The following is a 27,341-nucleotide window of genomic DNA, read 5'->3' as shown; positions in this document are numbered from 1 at the left end:
TACACGGCGGGAGAGGGTTGGCGGTGGGAAAGGGGGATCGAGAGGGTTGTGGCGGTGGGGGGTCGGCGCCGCCGGGGGGGGGGGCAAAATGTGCCCCCTCAGCTCGGGCTCTGGACCCCCCTCCTGTCAAAGTCTGGCTACGCCCCTGTTTTAAACAAAGGCACAGCGGAGGAAACCTGTATGTTGTGCAGAGAGCGGCAGGTACAATCCTAAACAAAGGCAGAGAGGTGGTAACCTGCATGTTTTGTACAGAGCGGAAGGTACGACTGTAACAGCCATGTTCGGCAGACTAGATGGACTCTGCTAGTTTTCATCTGCCGTCTGTTACTATAATACTAAAAGACAGTACCGTGTTGATAGAAGGTAGTGTGCCTTAATGCTCATTATTTACTGCAGTAGGGACCTATTTACTAAAAGTATGCTAATGAAATTCGTTTTAATACATTTAGCCCAGAGAGAGTTACCGTTCTGCTCAGAGGGTATTTGGTGTAGGGTAGAACTGATTACACAGAGGATAAGCAGTATAAAATTTTTGGGATCTTGCCGGGTATCTGTGACCTGGATTGGCCACTGTTGGAAACAGGATTCTGGGCTCGATGGACCTTTGGTCTTTCCCAGTATGGCAATACTTATGTACTTAATTTGTTAAGCGTTTAGCTAGGCAAGCCTCATAAACCAAGCAGCCATCTGTAAGAAACAGATATGGGACTATCAAATCAAAGAATGTTTGCAAAAGGTGTTTTTCAAAGCGGGCAGGGTCAGCTGATTATCCGGGAGGGGCCCGTCATCAGCAGAGTCACTCCCAGCTACGCATTTCATCGGTGGCCTTTTACGACATCCCTTTTCCTGGATTCCCAGGTGACCTGCCTTCTACACACAGAGCAGACATGAGGAACTATTTATTTCACTATTTTGTTTACAACCTGCCGACCGAACTTCCGTCCAAAGTACAATATAAAATCAGAACTGTAACAGAAACACCTAACCATATACTCAAAGGCAACACGTTTCCCCCTAAATATTACGCGATTTAATTAAAAGCCTCTCCAAATAAAAATACCTTCATTTCTGTCCTAAATGTTTGCGCAAATCACTTTCATGTGGAGAAAAAAAAATCCAGCGAGGAATTCCACCACGTTGCTGTGGCAACTGAAAAAGCAGAAGTTCATACAAAATATTTTCCCAGCCAACCTGGCAGATGGTACTGTCGGAAAAGCCTGTCGAGATGAATGTAGTGAACGCAACGGCCGATTCACCAGATTCGGGGGGGGGGGGGGGGGGGGGGGGAACCAATCTATCTCCAGCTCCATTCAAGAATTTTGGAGTTAGCTCATGTCTTTTTCAGAAGTTCAAGGTGAATTATATTCAGGTGCAGTGGCTTTTTTCCCATGTCCTGGAGGGTTTATAATCTAACCTTGGGATTCTAATATGGCGCCTTAATTTCCGTCTGGAAATCGAAGCGTATTCTATAACAATGCACAGAACTTAATTGGTTATCTAGCTCATCAGCACTGTTAATTAGGTGTGAACAAGCAATTATCAGCACTAATTGGCATTAAGATTTACATGCACAACTCGCTAAACGTATTCTGTAACATGGTGCGTCTAAATTCTAAGTTGCATAGTTGAAAAGTGGATGTGGCCATGGGCGGGGCGTGAGTCTTTTCTAAAATCTGTGTGTGTTATTATATTTATTTATTTATTTATTTATTAGGATTTATTTACCGCCTTTTTGAAGGAATTCACTCAAGGCGGTGTACAATAAGAATAGATCAAACATAAGCAATAGGCAATTACAGAAGTGACAATACAAAATATGGCATGGTATACTACTTGCAATGACAACACAATACGTAATAAAACATTATATTTGGTAGTGAAGGGTAAGGCAAAGTTGTAACATATAGATGAGTAAGAAAGTAGGAAGAATTTGAAAGTAAGGTGACTGATTTGAAGAAAGTTGCACATGAGGTCAGAGAGATGGTTAAATATTATCTCAGCTAGGGTAGGAGTGGATAAACATGTCCCCGAGTCAATCCTTGTGTGTGTGAGTGATACTAACAAGTTAGTTACTTCTTCCTTTAAAGGCTTGGTTGAAGAGCCAAGCTTTCACCTGCTTCCTGAAGTACAGATAGTCTTGTGTTAGGCGGAGCCTTTCAGGCAGTGCATTCCAGAGTGTGGGGGCTACTCTGGAGAAGGCTCTCTTGCAGTATCACATCTTGTAATGTCTTTTGGAGAGGGTGTGGTTAGTGAAAGTCCTTGGGAGGACCATAGTGTCCTTGGCGGTGTGTGGAGGATCACCCTATTCTTCTGAATATAGAATGCACCCGCTCCTCACCTAATTTAGGCATCTGGATTTACACCGAGTAAAACATGGCGGAAATGGCCACAACTACATTTGGTCATGTGGCGAGGCACGCGGCATTATTCTATATGCCATGTGGAAATTTAAGCCTATTCTATAAAATGTAGACGTACTTTACAGAATACGCCTAGATGTCTTTTTTTTTTCTGCGTGGAATTTTCAGGCCCCATCTATAGAATCTAGATCTAAGTATGTACCTGAGGTCCAGAGAGGGTGAAGTGGCTTTCCCAGGATCACAGTGAGCCACAGTACAATTTGAACTGGGCTTCTCTTGTTCTCAGACCACTGCTCTAACTGTTAGGCTACTCATGAACTCCAACAAGGAACCCGCAGTGGAGCAGTACCAAGAGCTGTTACCGGCCAAGGTGGAATCAGGTTACCTCTTTCTTTGACACAGCAATGTCCTTTCCTGTCAGGCCACTTGAGATAAGGACCACAAATAAGTCATGGGCTGGGCTGTGAGACAGTGGCGTAGCTACGTGGGGCCTGGACCCCCGTAGATTTGGCCCTGGACCCCCCTGCCAACGACCCGCCCGACCCCCCCCCTTCCCGCCGCCAACCCGCCATCGCTGTCGCCTGCCTTTGCTGGCGGGGGACCCCAACCCCCGCCAGCCGAGGTCCTCTTCTTCTCGCAAAAGGCTTCTTTCTGTTTCTGACGTCCTGCACGTACGGGGGGGGGGGCAGGGGGGGAGCAATGTTGGCAATGGCGGGGGGGGAGGGTCGATGGCGCTGGGGGGGGGGCTAAAATGTGCCCCCTCACCTCGGGCTCTGGACCCCCCTCCCGCCGAAGTCTGGCTACGCCCCTGCTGTGAGAAGGGGTGGGCAAAACAGGCTACCATCCGAAGTACCAGGATGAGGGAGTATGGCAGAACTGATGCATGACACGGCTGCCACAGACAGCCAAAACTTTGATGGGTGCCACTTGGTCCAGTGACAGGCCTGGTTGCGACTGATACCTTTACATTGGGCTAAATTATTCCGCCTGTGGCCAAGACCTATGTTCCCTTCATCAGGTCTGTGCAGAAACAGCACAGCTACCCTGGGTTTAAACAGTATAGCATTGGGGGGAGGGGGAAGAAAAAAAAAACTATGAAAAAGTGATGCTATTCAAGTTTTAAGGTCAATTTGTCTACTGAGCTCTTACTTAGATGCCGGGGTTAAATTTTTCTCTTTTGTGAGCTCATCAGCTGTCAATTTAAAGGCACTTTGCTATTTGTTCACTTCAATAAAGAAAACTAAAACCAGATCAGCATCATTCAGGCATTAGGTTGTCAGTCAGAATGTGCCTTCACAACCCAGAAAAGGGAAGGTAAGGTGGTGGTGGGAGGGGGATGGGTTACATAGTAGATGACGGCAGAAAAAGACCCGCACGGTCCATCCAATCTGCCCAACAAGATAAACTTATGTGTATACCTTACCTTGATTTGTACCTGTCTTTTTCAGGGCACAGACCGTATAAGTCTGGCCAGCACTAACCCCTTCTCCCAACCACCAGCCCCGCCTCCCACCACCGGCTCTGGCACAGACCGTATAAGTCTGCCCACCACTATCTTTGCCTCCCCACCACCAACCCCCTCTTCCCCCCACCGGCTCCACCACCCAATTTCGGCTAAGCTTCTGAGGATCCATTCCTTCTGAGCAGGATTCCTTTATGTATATCCCACGCATGTTTGAATTCCGTTACCGTTTTCTTCTCCACCACCTCCCGCGGGAGGGCATTCCAAGCATCCACCACCCTCTCTGTGAAAAAATACTTCCTGACATTTTTCTTGAGTCTGGCCCCCTTCAATCTCATTTCATGTCCTCTCGTTCTACCGCCTTCCCATCTGTAATAATTTCAAATCTTTACAGTTTGAGGGGTTTATACCTAACAGTGAATAAGAAAACCTAATGCCTCTTTTAAATCCTTTAATGGTTGTTTCAAAGTGTTTATCATTTTAATTTAAAATATTTTGTGTTCTTGTATACCCCTAAAATTCTTTCGAAAAGCCCCGATTGTGAAGTCTTTAGAAGAAGTCATTTTCCTTTCAGAAATGTTCACCTGCTTAGGCCTCTCAATCCAAGCTTGGATTGATTTTTTTCACTTCCCCGCAGGGCAGATCAAAAGGAACTGAACCTACTTCTAGAAAGAAGTGGCATCCACCATGCTAAATTTAGTACAAATCAGATACAGATAATTATTAACTCTCGGTATGGGTGTCAATCAAAGTTTAACTCCAGAAGCAGCAAGCTCATCCATAAGACAAACTCGAGTTAAGGACAGACTGAATAAATATTTAATCCTAAAAACATTATAAGCGGCAGAAGTATACAGAGAAATTGTTTACATGAATAATCTATAACTCCTGACAGGTCAAAAAGGAAAATAAAAGTTGAATTATATCCAAACACAAATTTAAAAAAAAATAACCCTTGAACCCGGTTAATTATTGGACTAATATGCAGTGCATTTTTTTCTAGCAAAGTACTCATATGCCAGGCCACCCTTCAGGGATGGAGTGATCACTGAGGGACCCACCCCACAATAGCCAGGCCCCCTGCAACCAGTCACAGAATCTATGACAAGGCAGAATTGGTGTGTAGAGCCTGAGCTCTTTCATTAAAACTTGGGGTCCATAGGTCACTTTTAGCAGACAATGGAAAAGGTGATGGTACTCAGTACCCTCTCAAAAAAAGCCCTGCTAAAGAGTGACAAGATTCAATGCAGAATTTCAAAGAGTAGCAACATTCTATGTAGAACCCCAAAGAATAGCAAGATTCTGGAATCCTAAAGAGTGACAAGATTCCATGCAGAATCTCAAAAGAGTAGCAACAGTCCAGGTAGAACCCCGAAGTATAGCAAGATTCTGGAATCCTAAAGAGCAGTGTGTTTTTTCTAGCGAAAAAGGTGCCGGTACTCAAATGCCAGGCTACCCTTCAGGGGTGTGGTGATCCCTGAGGGACCCACCCCACAATAGCCAGGCCCCCTGCAACCAGTCACTGAATCTATGACAAGGCAGAATTGGTGTGTAGAGCCTGAGCTCTTTCATCAAAACTTGGGGTCCATGAGTCAGTTTTAGCAGACAATGGAAAAGGTGCCGGTACTCAGTACCCCCAAGCAGGGGCATAGCCAGACCTTACGGTGGGAGGGGGACAGAGCCCGAGGTTGGGGGCACATTTTGAGTGCCGTCCCGCCACCATACCTCGCTTCACTTCGCCTCACCTCCCCCCCCCCTCACTGCCTCGCACCTTCTCGCACCCCCCCTCGCCTCGCAAATACCTTTGCTGGCGGGGGTCCCCAACCCCTGCCAGCCGAAGCCTTCCTTCAGTACAGTCGCATTCCTGCCCTTCTTGCTCCTCCTGTCCTGTGCACGCTGACGCTCCTTCTCATTTTCACGTAAAGGAGCGCCAGTGTGCACAGGACAGGAGGAGCAAGAAGAACAGGGTAGGAATGCGGCTGTGCTGGAGACAGCGCTGAAGAAGGCTATGGCTGGTGGGGGGTGGGGACCCCCACTAGCCAAACCAGTGATCCGGGTATAATTTGTGGGGGCCCAGGCCCCTGTGGCCCCCCCATAGCTACGTCCCTGCCCCCAAGTACCACCTCAAAAAAGCCCTGCTAATATGTGAGCTGACTGAATAGATCTAAGCAACAATTTTCAGTGTCCTGGTAGAGTCTGCAGGTCTGTGAGTGCTTAAGAACGAAACATCACATGTTAAATTCAAATCACATTTGGCCTACTACTCCCCCACAAAGTACTCCTTAGGGTTATACTTATCGGTGGGAGAGCAGTACCTCATCAGCTTCTCAGCTGCTGCTCATAAGGACGTAAGATAATTAGGAAGCAATTCTGTAAGTGAGCGCCATCTTTTATGCACCCCGATGCCATGCACGAGAAGAGCCCAGAATACTAGCGTAACCTGCCGTCAACTTACGTTACATTTACAAACCGCAGTAATACCAGCCATAAATCTCTGGCTTCAGCTGATTCAACACAGGGGCGTAGCCAGACCTCGGCGGGAGGCGGGCCAGAGCCCGAGGTGAGGGGGCACATTTTAGCCCACCCACCCCCCGGTGCCGCCGCCCCTCCCCTGCCACTTTCGATCCCCCACCTCCGCTGCCACTGACCCTCTTCCGCCCCCGCCAGGTACCTTTTGCTGGCGGGGGTCCCCAACCCCCGCCAGCCGAAGTCCTCTTCAGCACCAGTCTCCAACACGTTCACTGATCTGTTTCTGAGAGTCTTGACGCCTGACGTCCTGCACGCTATGTGCAGGACGTCAGGAGTCAAGACTCACAGAAACAGATCAGTAAAGCGCTGAAGAGGACTGGCTGGCAGAGGTTGGGGACCCCTGCTAGCAAAAGTACCTGACAGCGGCGGTGGGGGAGGGGCGGCGGCGGCAGAGTCGAAATTGGTGGGAAGGGGCGGCAGTAGGGGGATCTAAAGTAGAAGGGGCCATGGCTAAAACTGTGGGGGCCCATGCCCCCACCTAGCTACGCCCCTGATTCAAAATGCAGCGGTAAAGCTTTTACGTGGAACAAGAAACACGGACCATGTGACCCCCGCCTTTGCGGGTGGAACACTGGCTGCCAATTCAGTTTCATATATCTTTTAAAATTTTGATACTGATTTTCAGAATTCGCCGGTCTGGTTTGCCTTTGTTTTTGGAAGTAATCCACAGGTGCGGAAAGACCACCAGAATCCCACGGAACAAACAAGACAAAAAAAACAGGAGTGGGAAATTGATATCGGCACTTCAGAATCAGACCATGGGACACCAAATATGGAATAACAAACTTTTATTGATGATTCTTAATTTTGACTCGACATGGCACTGTGTTTCAGCTCAAACGTGCCTGCCTCAGGAGTCTCTTAATGATGTATGATATAAGTATAGACCATCACTATTTAGGCCAATCGCAAAGAACTTTAATGTATAAGGGGGGGGGGGGGGGGGGGGGGTTCTTAAGTTCCAGAAATATCAAAACCATGTGTTGTCAGCTTTTTCAAAACTGTGTGTTGTCAGGTTGAAAAAGCCCTCATCTTTTTCGGCATCATATAGAGCGTTTTCTCCTATATGCGTAAAAATATGGCAGTTTATAAGTGTGAAAATGAAATGACCCCTTACTAAGACTAGAAATCAACCCCTCATACTCAAAGCATTAACTTGCTAAAACACCTTCATGGAGAATGCCCTGCCTTCCATCAGTTCTCCAAATCACCGCACATTAACTCACCTGCAGATAAGCGTCGCAATGATGACACACCAAGCAGTACAGCAACAATCTGCGTTTGTGGGTTCGTCACTCTTCTGACGGCGGCAGCATAACCAGAAGGAATAGATCAGCAGGAATAAAAGGTCGAGAGCGAGACAGGACAGCGCAATTCCACTCATAAGCAGCAGGGCCTGCAGTAATACGACAAAAGCAGTAACATTAGGGAAGCATCGGCAGTATTAATACTAAAACACATCCCTACACAAATCTCCAAAAGAGATACCGATTAATGCTGGGTTGTTTTTTGTTTTTTTTAATTATTACATAGATGGATCCAAGCAAAACACTGAACCACAGAAATCCAGGGCCGCCGAGAGACTGGGCCGGGCCCGGGACAAGGCCGCCCCCACTGCCACCCCCAGGTTGTCGCCGCCTCCCCTGAGGGGGGCCCAGTGCCACAGTCCCACCCGCCTCCACCAGGGCTTCTCTGCGTCTGATGTCCTGCACGTCAGACGCACAGATGCCCTGCAAAGTACAGCGAAGATCAGCTGAGAGGAGCGCGTCTGTGTGGGCCGCGCACGCTGGAGTCAGAAGACAGCATTTCTGCTGGCGGGGGTTCGGGTGGGAGGGGCCCAGTGGCTGTGGTGGGTGGGACTGCGGTGCCGGGCCCCCCTTGGAGGCCCGGGCCCCGGGAATTTTGTCCCCCCTGTCCCCCCCTCTCGGCGGCCCTGCAGAAATCCCTTTTTCCCTGCAGGGATCCAGGTCCTGCCCAGCTCAACAGAGGAACTTCTGCTGCCGAGGTTAAGCCCTGGTGGAAGAGGTATTGCTGAAGTTGGACCTGGGCAGAGCAGAACCACTGCTGCTGAGCTACAAAAGAAAAATTGTTTGGAACGGAACAGGAAAAGGAAAAGTAGGGAAGAGAGGGGAGGAAAAAGAAAGGTGGGGAGGGGTACCAAAGATTAAACATATACAAGGGCGGGGAAAGGAAAACATTTGAAGGGAAAAACTAGAATAAAAAATACATTATAAAATTATTCTTCCCCTGGCTCCTAAAAATTTTGGCCGTCATCTAAATCACCTAAAAAGTCACAACCCTGGAATTTGCAAAGGTTTATGAAAAAAATCCATGGCAATCATTTATTTGAAGAGGGCAATTTTCACATCTATTTATGCAAGCAAATAGTAATTCATGCATGTAAATTACTGACTGAAATCAGAAGACCCTCAACATGGTTATGTGCTGTTTCCAGGCAACTGGATTTCCAAGATTTGCTGCCATAATTTCTGTGAAGAATTATGGTTTGACGTTTGCTTTTACCAATGGGGTTTTTCATCCCTGGATGATAAGGAATGCTGATGAAATCAAAACTAGAATGGAATTCTGTAGTCATGAAAGTTTCTATCTACACCTTGCAAATGGCCTTCATCTAACTGGAATGTAAGAATAGCAATACCAATGGTCCATCTAGCCCAGCATCCTGTTTCCAACAGTGGCCAATCCAGGTCACAAGTACCTGGCAGAAACCCAAATAGTAGCAACATTCCACGTAGAACCCCAAAGAGTTCCAGGCTACCATTCCCAGGGCAAGCAGACATGGGGAAGCCTGGCCCACTAATTTTAGATTTACAGATATACGTGATGGGATATTCCAGTGGACGTCAAAAAAATTTTCATTTGTTCACCTTCTCAAAAGCATCAAGACCAAGGATAACAGACAGTGTCAATTCATTTTATTAATTATTTTCACTACTATTTTTTGGTGAAAGTCTCGAGAGCAGTTTCCCCCATTGTTAGTGTGCCTTAAAAAAAATGGAGTGCATGCAAAAACTGATTTCATAGAGAAAGGGATTTTGATTTAGCTCAAGCTTTTTCAGTAGTAGCACAAGGCGAGTTACATTCAAGTACAGTAGGAATTTCTGTCCCCTGAAGATTCACAAATTATATTTCCACTAGAGGCAATGGAAGGTTAAAAAGGCTATTCTATAAACTGAAATTAAGTGCCAATAGTGCATACAAGTGACATAACTCTAGCACTTATATGAATGATTGGTGTCAATAATTGCAAGTTATGTAGATTTTCTCTCTCTCGTTCTATCTATCTCTACATATATACTAGCTGTTAAGCCCGTTAAAACGGGCGAGATTTCCAGCTACCCTCCTCGCCGGGCCCCCTGCACTGACCTGACAGCGCCTCTCATCTCCGTGTGAAAGAGCTGCAGGCAGCAGCAGATCGCTCTACTGCTGCCTGCAGCGCTTCCACACCGAGGTGAGAGGCGCTGTCAGGTCAGTGCAGGGGGCCCGATAAGGAGGGGGGCGGGAGCAGCTGGTGCGCGTGATGTTCATTTCCAGGCTCCAGGCGGCAGCGTCCGACAGTCCAACTCCGTTTCCCTCTCTGTTTCGCCCTCTGACGTCATCACGTCTTGACGTGAGAGCGGGACAGAGAGGGAAGTCTCTACTGCACATTTGCAGGTGAGTCGGTCACTTGTCATTTATACGTTTGATATATATATCACTAAAAAAAGCGCTAATCTATAAACCACGCTTAAAGTTAGATGTGGTTTATGGAGTGGCTGTCTAGGAATTATTCCTAACATTTGCACCAACTGAAACGTAGTACAAATGTCCGTGCCTACGTTTGGCATGTATTCCTGTTATTCTATAACAATGCATGTTAATTTTAGGAATGCTTATTACTATCCCTAATCTTTTCCTCTCCATCTTCCTACGCCTACCTCCCAACGCCCATTTACTTCTACACCTAATTCCTCCTATGTTCAATTTACCTATCAGTTAACCCCATTAATATTACATTTGCTACAAATTGTATATTCTTCTTACGACTTGTAATTCTTTGTATTGTTACTATGTAAGCCGCATTGAGCCTGCCATGTGTGGGAAAGCGCGGGGTACAAATGTAATAAATAATAATAATAATGCTCCCCGTTACACCCATGACCTTCCCATTTCCGTGCCCCCTTTTATAGATTGCGCCTAAATTTACACATGTAAATGCCAACTAAATCTGATTAGTGCCTAAAATTGTGTGTTAATAAGCTAATTCTTGGTGCTAATTAGCTCATTATTCAATTAAATTGCGCATGCAAATTGGGCACATGCCCAAATTTGCAAGAGCAATTTTTGGCGATTTTTATAGAATTAGGACTTTAGCGTTCATCTGCAAGAAAGGCATACACATGGGTGAAACATGGGCGTGTCACCACACCATGCGCACAACTTATAGAACACTGGAAGTTGTACCAACTTATACCAGCCATTGACCTGCTATCAGCAAGCGTGCCTTGCCTAATATTCAATGCACTAAACTGACTTTACGCTAGTATCCTATATAATAAAAAGCACCTCCAATGTTCTGAAGCTGACTCCGTGAAAGTGAAGCCTTGAAGCATTCGTGCTCCTGCTGTATCCATCTCCTGAAATGACGTCATGGTACTTCCGTGTTCGTAAAGTCCAATCACTGGAAGGGAACGCTGCAGAGCTGCCAGGCAACGGAACGCAACGTCACACGCATGAGAGTGTCGTTGTCCCTCCCTCCCTTCCACTTCCAGGCCCCCCTACCTCCAAATTTTAAAAGTCATCTTCACTTACGAAGTCGGGTTTACGGCGGCTGACAGCAGCAGCGGTAACAGGCGTGCAGGCTCAACCCTTCTCTCTCAGCTCTGGTCCCGCCCTAGCTTAGGTGCGGCTAAGTGCCATTACAGAACCGGTATTAAGCACGACCCTTTGTAGCGTCAATTTACAGAAATGCCCCCTAAGTGACTTGTTCAAGGTCATAAGGAGTGAATAAGTGGGATTTGAACCTTGGCTTCCCTGGTTCTCAGCCCATTACTCTACTTTGTCTACTCCGTCAAACCACAGATTAATATAAGTTATTTTGCAAGCATTAAAATATTTTTATTACCACAAATGTATGAAACAAACCAAAACAAAATATCCAAAAGTGAGGAAAAATGTGAAAAATCTGAAAACAAGTTGAAAATATTTTCCCTAAAGTTTTTCGGTATTTTTTTTTTTTAATTTTTATTTATCCATTTTCAAAAATTTACAAGCAATTACTACTTGAATAGGAAAAAAAATAGTCAGAAATTCTTAAGGTAACATTTAAAGTAAAATAAAATGACTTAAATTAGACCACCAACTTAGGGGGGCATGAGCCGTTATTAACTTGGAAGATAAGAGTTTTACATAAATTTTTAAAGAAAGACTTAGCTAATTGCTCCATACTTGCCTATTCTATAAATTACCCACTCGGAAGTGTTCAGACTGTATGACACAGACCGGCATTACAATATCTTTTTTTGATCTATAAATTGTTTTAAATGTTCTGGAAAAAGAAAAACATATTTTACACCCTGATATTTTATATTACATTTGCATGGGTAATTTAAATTAAAAACAGCACCCAATGCCAAAACTTCAGTTCGCAATGCAAGAAAATCCTTTCTTCTGGCCTGAGTTTGTTTTGTTACGTCTGGGAATACCCAGATTTTCCCTCCATAAAAAGGGGTTTGTAAGTTTCTTAAGGCCATCTTTCTTACTGAATCCAGATCTTGTTGAAATATAAAAGATACCAATAAAGTTTTTCTCTCTGTTGTAGATGTAATAGAAGATTCTAGTAAATCAGTAACGTTCAAATCTCCTTGTGGTTGAATGTCACTATTCTTTTTTGTAGGTAGATAATACATTTTATTCACAGGAGGTATATTATCAGAAGAGAAATTCAAATTGTCCACCAAATATTTCTTAAATATCTCCATTGGAGAGTACACTGGTGTACAGGGAAAGTTTAGTAACGGAAGGTTTAACCTCCTGTTGTAATTCTCGAAGTATTCCAATTTGTTATTTATGGCATTTGTATCCTTTATCAACTTAGTAGAAATTTCTTTCAATTTTGCATTTTCTGCTGTTAGATGGTTAATTTTATCAGTTAATTCACCTTTCATTGATGCAAATGAAACGGTTAAATCTTGAACATTGCTCACCAGTCCTTCAATCTTGCCGGTCGATGCCTGAACAGTCTGTAACATCTCCCAAATCGCCTCAAGGGTAGCCGACGCAGTGGAACCCTTACTTGGGTTCTGCATTGTTAAATGAGAAGTCCCAGATGGGAAATGGACCTCAGCAGGAATCCCAACTGCAGGCCCCACTCGTGTGTTTCTCCCTTCGCTCTCGCGAGAATTAGAAGCACCCCCGCTGTTGGGTTCTGCTGGCTGCGGCGGAGGATAATGCGGTGGAGGGGACAATGAAATGTCCTGTCCCAGGAGTTCAGACTCTTCCTGGTCCTGCAACTCAGCGGGATCTCCTACCGCTAAAAGTGAGGAGCGCACGAGGTAGGTTTCCAGGGTTTGCTGGTTCGGTGTCGATGTTAGTGCCGGTTGGGTCTTGGCTCTAACCAAACCCTTCCTCTTCGTATGCGGCATGCTGAGAAAAAAGAAATATTTCCTGAAGAAAAAAGCTTGAAGGGAAGGGTTGAACCTCTCAAGTCTCCGGAGCTACTCGTGGAGCGTTGTCGAAGCCGCCATCTTGCTCCGCCCCTCAGAAATCAGGTTTCGGTATTTTTTTTAAAGGAATCCACAGAAAGACATGCGGAGTCACATACCCCACAGATACTCATGAGGGCAACCAAGTCTTTCGTTTTCCTTGGCTATGAAATAAGAGGACCCTTTTATAGGAGAATCGGTAAAGACCCCAAAATGTAAAGTGCACTTAAAGGGTGATGTCATGAGTGGGCCGGGATCTCCGCGGGTGGAATTTATTAGCACAATATTCTATGCCTTTCCTTTAATCAGTACAATTGTGATAACACCTTTGAGACTTTCTTGTACGTGGTAGGAATACTCCCACATATACATGCATTATGCATTTAATGGTACAGGAAGAAAGAAAATCCTGAAAAAAAAAAAACATTGACTCAGAGGTACATTATACTTCACATACGTTCTAATACTCGCTCCCCCTTCAAATTCTTGGCAAAATACTTTCAAAATGAATCTCCACAGCAGGCCCCGAGGAATCCAGTCCATGTCTCCCACTGTCTACATGATTCCAAATGCCATTGTCAAGGTATAAAATCATAACCAGAGCCACTGGGCAAAAATAAAAACATCAACTTATATTCTGTAATCAAACCTGGCTCCTTGCTCCACATATCTGTGGCCGGCAAAACGTGAATGAAGTGGTAATACAAACAGAGCAGGCAGCAGAAAAACACTCTCTCACTTTAGTTAAGAACACAGGCACCCATTCTACTAGCCCAGTACATGAGTATTGCCATACTGGGACAGACCGAAGGTCCATCAAGCCCAGCATCCTGTTTCCAACAGTGATCAATACACGTCACAAGTACCTGGAAAGATCCCCAAACAGTACAATACATTTTATGCTGCTTATCCTAGAAATAAGCAGTGGATTTGCCCCAAGTCTATTTTAATAATGGTCTATGGCCTTTTCCTTTAGAAAGCCATCCAAACCTTTTTTAAACCCCGCTAAGCTAACTGCTTTTACTAAATTCTCTGGCAACGAATTCCAGAGTTGATTACATGTTAAGCGAAGAAAAATTTTCTCCAATTCGTTTTAAATTTACTAGCTTGTAGCTTCATTGCGTACCCCTTAGTCCTAGTATTTTTGGAAAGAGTAATCAAGCAATTCACGTCTACCCATTCCACTCCACTAAAGTGAGTGGTTAAAAAGAAAAAATCTTTGTCCTTTCCTAATCAATGTGCCCCACTCTCCTATCAGGAAGCTGGCGACAAATATATCTCACTGTCCCCCTCCCCCTTGTAATAGATTCATCCTGGTCCCCAACCTGGTCTGAGGAGAGGGAGCCTAGCCAAACAGCTACATGCAAAGTGTACCCGTGCTTCAAAGCAAAACCTACATTCCCCAAAGCTTTAATCAAAGCCCTTATTTAAAAGTATTTATTTATGCATTTATAGTCCACCTAGTCTAAGCGCCGTACAAAGATGACATACGTAACCAAACAACAAAAACAATGTAAACAACCATCATTACAAGGAGACAATATTATGTTTAAACAATTTTATTAACAATTCAGCATATCAAATCCAAACAAAACATTTTGCTTGACGCACTACATCAACGAATTATGCTGTATAAAACTCACATTTTACTGAACAACATTCCACAGCTTTTAACTTTTTTTCCCCTTACCCTAACCCCTCCTGCCCCCTTGTCCCCCACCACTTATTGATGACTCAACAAATTACCCGCCAACCGGTTCAGTATATCTTGAATTGCCAGCAATCCTTGTCAGCACGAACTGGGTAATGATCATTTCATCAGCTCTTTACGCTTCCCTCTCCATCTTATCCATTCCCATAGCCCTCCACTCTTACAGAGTATCAGAACCCCAATAAATTATGAGTAATATGGTGACCATAGCTTACAGCGTCTCTACTATTCCAATATATAACCTACTATCTCTGAACATATTACCAAATCTCTATATCATAGTCACCATCCCCAGCTCTCAATTCACCCCTTGATCGGAACCCCCTTCCTCTCCCCCCACCCTCCCCCCCAGACCCCCCTCTCCTCCAATGAGACAATATTAACAAACAATAAAAGGTAATGAGGACAGCACCATTAAAGCCGGTTCAAGGGTACTGGGAACCCTAGAACCTTCAGCCTTATGTCCCTTCCACTCAATTAACTTCAGACTCCTAATATGTCCCCACCACCAAGACATCATGCTTTTAAATATTAGAATGTGTGTGTGTGGTTTAGGGGTATAGTTATCAACATGGGCTACAGTTCTGATGTGTTATTTTACCACTAACTTGTTCTATTTTAGCCAGGTTCCGACTAATAATTGGGGTTAACAGGGTATAACACATCTCAACAGTAGCCCACATTGATAATGTCCCTGCTAAATGGGAAATTAGCAATTTTTGAGATTATGTGGCTGTCAGCTTTGACAGCATCTGCTCTTTGCTGCTGTCACCTCCTCCCCCACCCTGTCCTTAGAAGATGCTGCCCTAGGCAACCACCTAGTCTTGCCTAACAGCTGGGCCAGCCCTGATCGTCAAGCATTTAAAATTTAGGGTGATTAGCGAGCAGTTTGGATAAGACTTGCAACTCTTGAACCAAAATCTTCTTTAATGCGGTAATCAAATAAAGGTAAGTTATACGTCAGATGTGCTGGACAAGAGTTTTTGCCTTGCAAACTGGGAGTCTGTTTCAACCAGCTCTCTCTCCCTGGAATGCCCCAACATAGCTGGCTGCAATTTTCAGCTTAGCCGGTTAAGTGCCACTGAAAATTAGCAGCTAACCCTGGCCAAACGATTTAACCAGCCAGTGACCAGCTAAATTGCTTTCAATACTGGCCCCTCTGTGTTTCTAGAATGAAAACCTGAATCGTAAACCGCTCTGGTGCTATTGTAAAGAGTTGGTATATCAATTCTCAGTAAATAAATAAATTCTTTAGACAGAACTACTTGGAGCTCCCCACTTACAGCTCGGTGGACAATTCATGATCCTACTAACATGTCCCCGATAACAAGTGCGTTTTTGTATTTTGGACCACCTGAAAAGCTCGCAGAAAGGACTCGGTGACCCTAAGTAAAATGAGTTGCAATAGTCTAGTTTGATAATAATCAGGGCCTGTAATAAAATGGAGAGCATGCAACATCTCTTATGAGCGCTTTCATAGACAATAAGAGGTGTGAAATGACCCCCATACTATGCACTTCAGAGGCTACTTTATATGTCAGTAGTACTAGATTAGGAAAGCATGTCAGGGGATATGTCTTACGCGAAGTTAGCCTTCTTGGGCAGCACAGGCGTGTATACTTAAGACATAGTTAAAATGCAGCCACTTCTCATATAAATACTACCCTGCTGAATATATATCATTCAGCTTGTATTGCTCGTAGGTGGTTTGTGTGCAGGACTGGCAGCGATGACTCGTTTGCAGCACTTGATGCTTGCATCGCTTCATTTCCGAATGTTCCATGTGGCAGTGCAGTGCCAGAGAAGCAAGACGGCAATAGAACAGCGCTGGTTGGCACGGCAGCAGAGAGACCCCTTTGTGAAGGCAGCACGCAAAGAGCATTATTGCTGTTGTAGTGCTTTCAAACTTCTGGAGATAGATAATATCGCATTCTACGCCTAGGACTTTGTGTGGTTGACTGTGGTGCTGCTCCAGGAGCATGGAGTCAAGTGGCTGTTGAGAGGGTCAATGCTGCTGGTACAAATCCAGAATGTCCTGTTGGTTTTGTAATGGGGGTGGACCTTCTTCACTTCTCGCCTTTGGAGGGGGCAATCTTCTTATCCAATGCTGACGTGACTGATTCAAGCACCTACATGAAAATCAAAGACAGGCTTCCAGCAGGGAAGGCTGACGTCATCTTGAGTGATATGGCACCCAATGCCTGTGGCATTCGAGACCTAGACCACCAGAGACTTGTTTCTATGTGTCTGTCACTTCTCGATCTGGCCCAAAGTATTCTTAGTCCTGGCGGAACCCTTCTGTGCTAACTGTGGGATGGAGGGAAAAGCAGTGTTCTGCGAAACAGGCTGGTGCAGGTTTTCCAGGATGTGAAGACTGTGAAACCATAGGCTAGTAGGAAAGAATCTGCTGAGACCTACTTCCTGGCAAAATCTTACCAAAAAGCGAGACTTGGGATACAAATGTAATAAATAAATATATATATTTTGGTCAAGGGGTCGTGCTGGGGCATCTTAGGTTTCTTTAGCAGGGTGCTGCTTTTCAGGGATAAGCCCAGATCAAACACTACTCTTTAGCCTAGCTTAGGATAGCTCGGAGTGCATTGGCAGTGGGGCCAGGGAATACACAGCTACTGTCCTCTCTCACCGTCCTCTCTCTCTCTTTTAATAATTTTGAAATTGTAATTTCCTGTTTCTTTCTTCTCTCTCTGCCTTGGTGTATTATAATTTTGTTCTTGTATTGTAACTCATTTAGAAGGTACTACCACAAACAGTATATCAAGTATTGAATAAACTATAAAATCTAATTAAGATCATAAGGAGGAACAGCAGGATATGAACTGTGCTTCCCTGGTTAGCGGCTCAGTGCTCCAACCAGGCTACTGCTCCACAGGCACTAACAAATGGAATCCACTGCAGGATTTGCGGTAGCTCGACTAGTTGCAGAAATCACCCTGAACTCTGGCAGACATCACAGTCTGCTGCAGAGACTTTTGGACAGATTGACTAAAATGTTTCCTTATCGTCCCTGCCACATCAGTCTAAACAAATGGGTTGTGTCCCCTTTTTATCAGCAGATGGAGGTAGAGAACTGAGTTTTCCAGTGACATCACCGGTACATAAGCTGGTGCTCAATGGAACACTTCAGTATTTTCTCTACCTCCAGCAGATGGTAAGGTTGCTCAGGCTAGTGCAGCAGGTCCAAGACCTAGCTCCCCAGTGCATAGGTTAAGGCTCATTCTCTGTATTTGAGCCAAATGGTCTTGCTCGTGGGACTCGGTCTAAGGATCTTGCTCCAGCAGAGCGTGGAATTCGTCTTAATTTATTTATTTATGGCACTTGATATACTGAATATTAGCCATGGCAGAGGTAGCGATAGTGGTTTACAATTTTGTAAGAAGTTCAGAGGGGAGAGAAGAAAGAATAGGCGAAAGATAATATAAAAAAGATAATGAGAGCTATAATGCTAAGAAAGGCTAGTGGGAAAAAAAAAAAACATGAGAAAAGGCGAGTCTTAAGCATTTTTTTGAATGAGGTGAAGGTTGGTGGTTTCTGACATGGAGTGGCAGATTGTTCCAGAGTTTGGGACCAATATATCTAAAAATGGAGGTCCTTGAGGTTTTCAGATGCAGAACTGAGGGCGGGGGGAGCCAGCATTTACTAATAGTTCAAACTAACACTGTTAACATAGTATAAGTTTTTGTTTTGCTTTACTAACTACAGGGCACCTGAAATCCTAATGATTAATGTTCTCAGTATAAAAAGTTCATTCTTGTCTTAGCAGCCACTGGAATTGATATGATGATTGGTTATACAGTAGTTCTAATTAGGTGGCCTTTCTGATGCCATGGGTGAGGTAGTAAGGATGTGAACACATCCCTCTCTCTTGTACAACGTACTAATTAAATTTAGAGCTGTATGAACGTCTTAAAAATAGATTTGCCAAACAACACTGTGAACTGAGAAAAAGCACGAGGGCCTGTTGAATTGCCTTGCCGGATGTAAAAGTTTCGAGTCTTTGAAAAGTCTAAAGCAAGATTTCCAGATTTGAGCAAAGCTAATTTTTAACATTATTTTTATTAAGGGTTGGAGTGGGTTTTTATTGAGGAAGGGGGTAGGGGTGAGGGGCAGAATCTGCATGGAATTCACCCTGGCCTGTCTGGTTAAGAGGGCAAATTCAAAATGTCCAGCAAATTCAAACCAATCAAACTAAAATTTGCCTATTTTGAGTTCAGTTGCAGGTTGTCTGTTGGCCTCTCACTGAAGAATCCCTACAGTGTGTCTTGAGAAATCCGTCCTATAGATTGATGGTAATTGGAGCCGACTCTTTGGGTGCTGTGGGTGCTTGAGCACCCCCAATATTGAGAAAATTCCTTGTATGTGTCCAGGGAGGGGTTATTTTCATTGGGCTTAGCACCCCCAATAATTTTGAAAAGTTGGCTCCTATGGATGGTATCCTGAAGGAGGGTGAGCTTGGAAGAAACATACTGGTATACATTAGAAATATGGAGAAATTCAGGTGGATGTGAAGAAATATACCATCAGGGGCACAATCGAAAGAGAAGGGCGCCCATCTTTCGACACAAATCGGGAGACGGGCGTCCTTCTCTCAGGGTCGCCCAAATCGGCATAATTGAAAGCCGATTTTGGGCATCCTCAACTGCTTTCCATTGTGGGGACAACCAAAGTTCATGGGGGCGTGTCAGCAGCGTAGCAAAGGCGGGACTGGGGCTTGGTTAAGAGATGGGCGTCCTCAGCCAATAACGCAAAAAAGAAGGGCGTCCCTGACGAGCATTTGGCCAACTTTATTTGGTCCCTTTTTTTTTACGACCAAGCCTCGAAAGGTTGCCCGAACTGACCAGATGAGCACCGGAGGGAATCAGGGATGACCTCCCCTTACTCCCCCAGTGGTCACCAACCCCCTCCCACCAAAAAAAAAAAATTAAAAAACATTTTTTTACAGCCTCTATGCCAGCCTCAAATGTCATACCTAGTTCCATCACAGCAGTATGCAAGTCCCTGGAACAATTTTTAGTGGGTGCAGTGGACTTCAGGCAGGCGGACCCAGGCCCCCACCCCCCCACCTGTTACACTTGTGGTGGTAAATGTGAGCCCTCCAAAACCCACTCAAAACCCACTGTACCTACATGTAGATGCCCCCCTTCATCCCTAAGGGCTATTGTAGTGGTGTACAGTTGTGGGTTTTGGGGGGCTCAGCACCGAAGGTAAGGGAGCTATGCACCTGGGAGCAATTTGTGAAGTCCACTGCAGTGCCCCTTAGGGTGCCCAGTTGGTGTCCTGGCATGTCAGGGGGACCAGTGCACTACGAATGCTGACTCCTTCCACAACCAAATGCCTTGGATTTGGTCATTTTTGAGATGGGCATCCTCGGTTTCCATTATCGGCGAAAACCGAGGTCGCCCATCTCTAAGTTCGACCTTCTCAACATTTAGGTCGAACATCTCTAAGGTCAACCTAAATGTTGAGATTTGGCCGTCCCCGACCGTATTATCGAAACAAAAGATGAACGCCCATCTTGTTTCGATAATATGGGATGCCCCGCCCATTCGCGGGGACGTCCTCAGAGATGGGTGTCCTTAGAGATGGTCGTCCCCGTTCGATTATGCCCCTCCACATGTTCCAAAACACATTGCCGCCATGCAGGGGCGGACTAACAGGGATCTGGTCCCCTCGGCAATGAGTCATGCCCCCCCCCCCCCACCTGAGAGATTACTGGCTCTGTATCTGTTATAATATTTCTAAAACACACTGAAGCAAAAACCTGTTGAAAAAATATTTAAAAAATCATTAAATCATGCTAATGGTGCATCCAGGATATACATTTCTAACGATCTGCATGTTTTGCTTTCTAAATGCTGCTGAGGCTCAACTTTTTTTCATTTGGACACACCTGACGGATGATGCTCACCTATGTGACACACTATATACATGATCCTCATGGACCACAGTACAGCAGTTCTTATGAGATAAATGTATTCATGTTCTGCATCCACAAAAATCCAACCTCTCCCCAACAACAGATGCAGACCAGAACAAAGTCACCAAACAAAAAAACATATTCCGATTCTCACGCCATCTGAGGAGTAGCAACATAAATCTCTCCACTTCCAGGCACATAGTGAAATACAAAACCCGAAAAAATCCTAACATAAATATAGAAAATATGTCATATGACAGTAGCGCTAATCCTATGATTCAAACAGCAAGAACCCTACCTATGAATAGGCAGCACCACAACTACTGATAAAATATGCACAAGCCAGTTGCCTACTAGACAGCTGCCCAAATTACATGATGGAAAACCCACCAGATTGGTTCATCAAATGCTTAACTAAACACATAGAATACATGTTCTCGAAAGGCCATTTCCCTTCTGACAAGGGCAACATCATACTCACTCCAATCCCTAAAGACATCACCAGAAAGATCAGTGAACTCAGTAATTACAACCAGTGGCATCAATACCACTCTTGACAAAAACAATGGAGGGAGTAGTATCTCAACAATTAATGGAATACTTAACGCACTACTCAGTCCTTCACAGCTCTCAATCAGGCTTCAGACCATGCTATAACACTGAAACAGTCATAACCACCCAGATCACAAAATTCAGAAGAATAATAAGCCAAGACCAGTCAATACTACTACTACATTTCAATATGTCAAGTGCCTTCAACCTAGTATATCACACAATACTAAGGATTGTGCTCGACAACATAGGAATAACTGAAGCAGTAGAAGTCTGGTTCAACAGTTTTCTAAGAACTAGATCCTACTGTGTTAAGATGTCCAAAGGATTTTCTGCCTCCTGGATCCCTGAATGCGGGGACACTCAGGGTTCCCTGATATCACCATTATTATTCAATATCCTGGTGGCTCAACTTGACAAGAAACTGGAAAAAATGGGTTAAAACCCATTCAGATATGCACACGATGTCACCATCTACGTACTTTTCAACAACAGCATCACAGAGATACTGGACAAGGCCAAAAAAGAACTTGACCTCATGGAAAACTGAGCCACAACTGTCAAACTTAAACTGAACTGAGACAAAACCAAACTCCTGGTTTTATCCAGCCAGCACAATCCCACTACTTACCAAAACCTCATAACAGATTGACAATCTTACACATTCAAAACACAAATTCAAATTCTAGGAATCATCATCGACAAACATCTGACCCTTGAAGACCAAATTGACGCGATCACGTCAAAAACTTCAAAACACTATGGAAACTGAGAAGAATCAGACACTACTTCCCCAGACAGTCATTCCATCTTACAGTACAGACGTTGATATTGTCCCAACTAGACTACTGTAATGCAGGATATGTAGGCTGCAAAGAAAGCCTACTACGATTGTTGCAGACTGTCCAAAACACAGCAGCGAGATTGATATTCAAAAAGTCAAAATATGATAGAGCAACCCCATTACTCATAATGTTACATTGGCTCCCCATCAAGGACAGACTATTTTTCAAAACCAACACAATCATCTTCAAAATACTGTTTGGTATGCCATCGGACTACATGCTAGACATGATCAAACTATCACCAAGAAATGCAAACCCAGGAACCAGAGGTTACCTACTACTTCACCTGCTCAACTTCAAAAATGTACTATACAAGTCCACCTACACGGCGGGATTTAGCTACCTGGGCTCAAAACGGTGGAATTCAATTCCCATAGTCATAAGAAGTATCACGAACTACCTCCAATTCAGAGAAGACCTAAAGACCTACCTCTTCAGGAAATTCTGAACAATACGCAACACAACCTCTAACTGTAACACATCTTTTCATATAAGAAATGAACTAAGATATCTTCTAAAGAAACCCAATGACTATTCCATACACACTAATAGTTATCTTGCCAACCACTGTAAAACACAGCATCATACAACCTTGTAAATGTAATCGAATCAATGTAATCTCTAACAACTGTTAAATGTAAGCTACATTGAACCAAAACTTGTTTTGGGATAATTGTGGGATACAAGTATGAATGAATGAATAAACAAACAAACAAACAAATTGGGTCCTAAAACACCAATACACCAACTAAAGGCAAAACAGATCAAGTAGAACTGATAACGAGTTCTACACAGAAACTACATACAAACAGAATACCACACCTCATTCATATCCAAAACACAGAGAGACCCTCATCAAATACAGAACAAATTACAAATAGAAATCTCTCTATATAAAAGGCACCACCAACGTTCTATGAAGCCTCCAGACGGAAGTGTGAAGGGGGAGAGATATCCCGTTTCCCCATGAGTGTCTGCCCCGCCCTCTCTGTAACACAAACAGTCAGCGAAGGAAAACAGCAGAGCAGGAAATCAAATGGCTGGCTCTGTAACAGTGAAGGACTCAGAGGGGGGAGGGGAGAGAGGGCAGAGGGCAGGGACACACACACTCCCATATGCACACAGAAGAAAACCTTGCTAGCCCCCGTTTCATTTGCATCAGAAACGGGGCTTTTTTACTAGTATGAAGATAAAAATTGAACTAGGAACCCCCAAGAAGTCAAACTCAGCACTCGCACTGAAGAAATAAAATGGAAACGCATGAACAAAATACAAAGCCATTTTGCAATGCACATTTCCCAAAGCTAACATATTCCAGTTAATAAACTCAAAATAAAACATTTTCTACCATTGTTGCCTGGATATTTTATTTTGCCATCATGCTGGTCCCGGTTTCTCTTTTCTGTTTTCCTGCCTTCTGCTCTCATTCCATGCTACCAATCTCATGCATAGGAGCCGACTCTGTGGGTGCTTGAGCACCCCCAATATTAAGAAAATTCCTTGTTTGTGTCCAAGGAAGGGTAATTTTCACTGGGCTTAGCACCCCCAATAATTTTGAAAAGTTGGCTCCTATGCTACCAATCCTGGGGCAAGCAACTGCTTGGGGCCCTCAGGCACTTCCTGGTTGCCCAAATGGTCTGTCCCACCTCTGCCACCATGATTCTGATTGTCCTCGTTCTACGCCATGGAAGTTATTTCATACACGGCAAAGTAAAAGCTTTAAAATAGTAACTTTCATTGACAGTAAGAGAAAGAACAGCTGACTATTCATTTGTTCCCAAAATCCATTTTGCAGAGACACAGTCATGTGCTTTTCCCACTGAAGAGCCAGAAGCCTGGAATAGGCTTCCTATTGCTTTGAGGCTGGAAAGTGATACTACAAGCTTCAAGAAATGCTTGAAGGTTTATTTATTTGAGCAGACGTTTGAGGCCTAAGTTTTATAACTCTAACGGTGTATTAAGGAGGGAGCTGAATTACATTAGGCTCGTTTTCTGAAGTAGGCTGTGAAAACTGCAAGGCTGTTTATAGCTATTCTGCCTGCTGTTTTAGATTCTTTAATTGTATTTCTTATCTTTTCATTACTTTTGATTATATTTATTTTTTTCCCACTGCAACTCTTTGTGACTCTGGAGGGTTAAGTGACTTACCCAGAGTCACAAAAGGAGCTGCTGGGGGTGGGGGAGATAGCATACCTTTAATTGCATGATTAATCATGATTAAAATTTAAATCAAAATGCAGCTCTAAAATAGCGATTAAAATTTTAAATCGAAATGCGGTCCTAAATTTTAAATGTTTGATGATCAGGGCAGGCCCAACCATTAGGCAAGACTAGGTGGTTGCCTAGGGCAGCAGCTTCTAAGGATGGGGGGGGGACAGGGGGTGGGGGAGAAGGTGACAGCAGCAAGGAGCAGATGTTGTCAAAGCTGACAACCACACAATCTCAAAGATCAACCAACAACTGGCATTTTAACAAGCAATTACTGACATTAAGATTTAATTGGAATTTGTGTGAATAAATGTATGTGCGAGTAAAAAAGGGGGGCAGAAAATAACAGGGATAAGCATCTAATTTAGGTACGTACATTTGCACCACGTTTCAGCACAGCTTGTAGAATAACGCTATTTTCGGCACCGATTTTTTTCAGCGTCATACATAGAATTCACCCCTAAGGTGGAGATTCTATATATGATACCTAATAAATCGGCGCTGAAATCAGTGCCAAGCGTATTCTAGAATCGACGCCTAGATTTATGTGCCAATTATAAAATACGTTTAGTTGATATCTCAGTGCCTAAATCTACTTGCATCCATTTGCACCAATGAAAACGTGGCATAAATCTCAGAGCATAGATTTGCATGCACTGGGCCATATTCTGTAACTACACGTGTACATTTTGGAATGCCCACGGACCACTCATTTCCCCGCCTATAACCACACCCATTTTTGCCTGCGCGTGTTAGAAGTTCGGCACACTTCATTACAGAATATACTCAGCGAGTTGTACGCCTAAATTTTAATTAGTGCCAATTAGTGCTCATTATTGCTTAAGTGTCGTTATCAGTGCTCATTAGCTTATTAAGCCAATTAAGTTGTGCGTATTGTTATAGAATCCACGCCGATTTCGGTGTGGATCTCTAAGCACGCTATATAGAATCCGGGGGTAAGAACCTAACACGAATCACGCTGAAATTGTGAGTAAAGTGAATCCTCACACAGTCACACCAGCTCAAAAGCAGTTGTATATACAATACAAATTATCGCACACATTTTATAAAAATGTGAATGGAAATTGTGACTCCACCCACACCCGCCTCAGAACACAGCTATCAAAGTCTCATACAAGTATGCATGTTCTTGTTATTGTGCAAACTTAAACGTATGGGGTAATTTTGTGAAAAGCATTTTACGCGCATATACTGGCAAACACACACGGAAATGCCTTTAACAAAACTACCCTCTCCATGTCCACATGAGGCAAGTTTAAAATCAAGGGTCTCCACAATGGTAGAACCACTTAGGTGCAAAAACATATTGTGTTAACCACAACAAAAACATCTGCATTCCTATACATGTACAAGTAGGAAATGATGTTTCCAGTGGCATACCGAGGGCGGAACAGTGGGGGCGGTCCGCCCTGGGTGCATGCTGCAGGGGGGTACAGGGAGCAGCTGCACAGCTGTGGCTCCGCCGGTTCACTGCTCCCCTCTTTTGTTACTTCCTGTTCTGGGGCACGGAACTGGCGGAGCTGACAGCTGTGTGGCTGCGCCCAGCACCCCCAGGAGGTAACGACAATGCACCGGTGGTGGTGGGGGGGTTGGAGGTGATGCGCCATGGGAGGCACAATGCACTGGAGGGGGGGGGGGGGGGTGTGCTGATGCACCAGGGGATGCGCAGTGGCGATCTGCCCCAGGTGGCAGCCAACCAAGGAACAGCATTGGATATTCCTACAATGAGCTAGGTACTCTTTAGATCTTGTACATATGAACCATAAGTTGTGAATTTACAGAAAACTTTATAAACCTCCTAATTCTATAAGTCACACAAAAAAACTACACGTGCAAATTTGGGCACACATCCAATTTGTGCACAATTTAATTGAATAATGAGCCAATTAGTGTCAATTGGCTTTTTAACAAGCACTTATTGGCACTAATTGAAATCAATTAGGATGTACGCATGCAAATTTAGGTGCATGAACCGCACGTAAATTTTAAGCACATCCCGAAAAAGGGGGTGTGGACAATGGGGGGGGAGGCAATTTTGGGATGGATCATAGACGTGGTTGGGGGTTCACTTATGCAATTACGGAACAAGGGGTTTCTGTGCACAAATTTAAGCAGGGCACTTGCACGGCATTTTCGTTCATGCAAATGGATGTGCCTAAATTTACACATGACCCCTGGGACTTAAGCACTATTCTTAACTTTTCTTAGCTATTCTTAACACTTAAGCATTTTTTTTCATGCCGATTTCTTAGGCACAATTTATAGAATTCAGCCCAAAATGCATAAGCTTGTCAACAAATCCACTGGAAGAAACCAAAAATGTCACACCAGGCAGACAAGGCTGGCTAAAGATAGCCACCCTTATCCACATTGCTTCAATCCTCAAAGCTTGTTCACCAAAGGCTGAAATCCCATCATCCTCTGAGTAGTCTAGTAGGTATTGAGATGACACATGATTTCCTGATGCTGAACAGCAAATGCGAAATGCGACAGACGTTCTGGGAGGGTTAATTCTGTCTCTGATGATAAGTTAGATGTCAAAATATTGATACAGGATTATACAGATCTGATCACGCCACGTTTTAAACCATCATCATAGCTAGGAACTACTCCTTCAAATGTAACTTGCTGGATGTTTCTACTACTACTACTACTAATCATTTCTATAGCACTACTAGATGTACGCAGCGCTGTATACAGTATATGCAAGTTCTTTCTTTGTCCCTAGAGGACTCACAATCTAAGTTTTTGGTATCTGGAGCAATGGAGGGTTAAGTGATTTGCCCAAGGTCACGAGGAGCTGCAGTGGGAATTGAACCCAGTTCCCCAAGATCAAAGTCCGCTGCACTAACCATTAGGCTACTCCTCCACTAGCAACATTCCATGTAGAATCTCAAATAGGGAAAGGGAAATGGGACCTGATATACCACCTTTCTGCGGTTTTTGCAACTGGTTTACATATTATATACAGGTACTTTTATTTGTACCTGGGGCAATGGAGGGTTAAGAGACTT

At 44.1% G+C, this 27,341-nt stretch overlaps 1 protein-coding gene across 1 annotated transcript in view; it reads right to left on the bottom strand.

Moving 5' to 3' along the window:
• The window catches only part of TTYH3 (tweety family member 3), a 200,430-nt gene that overhangs the window by 97,139 nt on the left and 75,950 nt on the right, over positions 1–27,341 (bottom strand). The window contains exon 2 of the mRNA XM_030212872.1: positions 7,578–7,747. Within this exon, the coding sequence (XP_030068732.1) occupies positions 7,578–7,747 (170 nt within the window). The remainder of the gene's footprint in view (positions 1–7,577; positions 7,748–27,341) is intronic.

This window comes from Microcaecilia unicolor, chromosome 8, assembly GCF_901765095.1.
Source record: "Microcaecilia unicolor chromosome 8, aMicUni1.1, whole genome shotgun sequence".
Lineage (NCBI taxonomy): Eukaryota > Metazoa > Chordata > Amphibia > Gymnophiona > Siphonopidae > Microcaecilia > Microcaecilia unicolor.
This window is presented reverse-complemented; position numbering and strand designations above follow the sequence as displayed.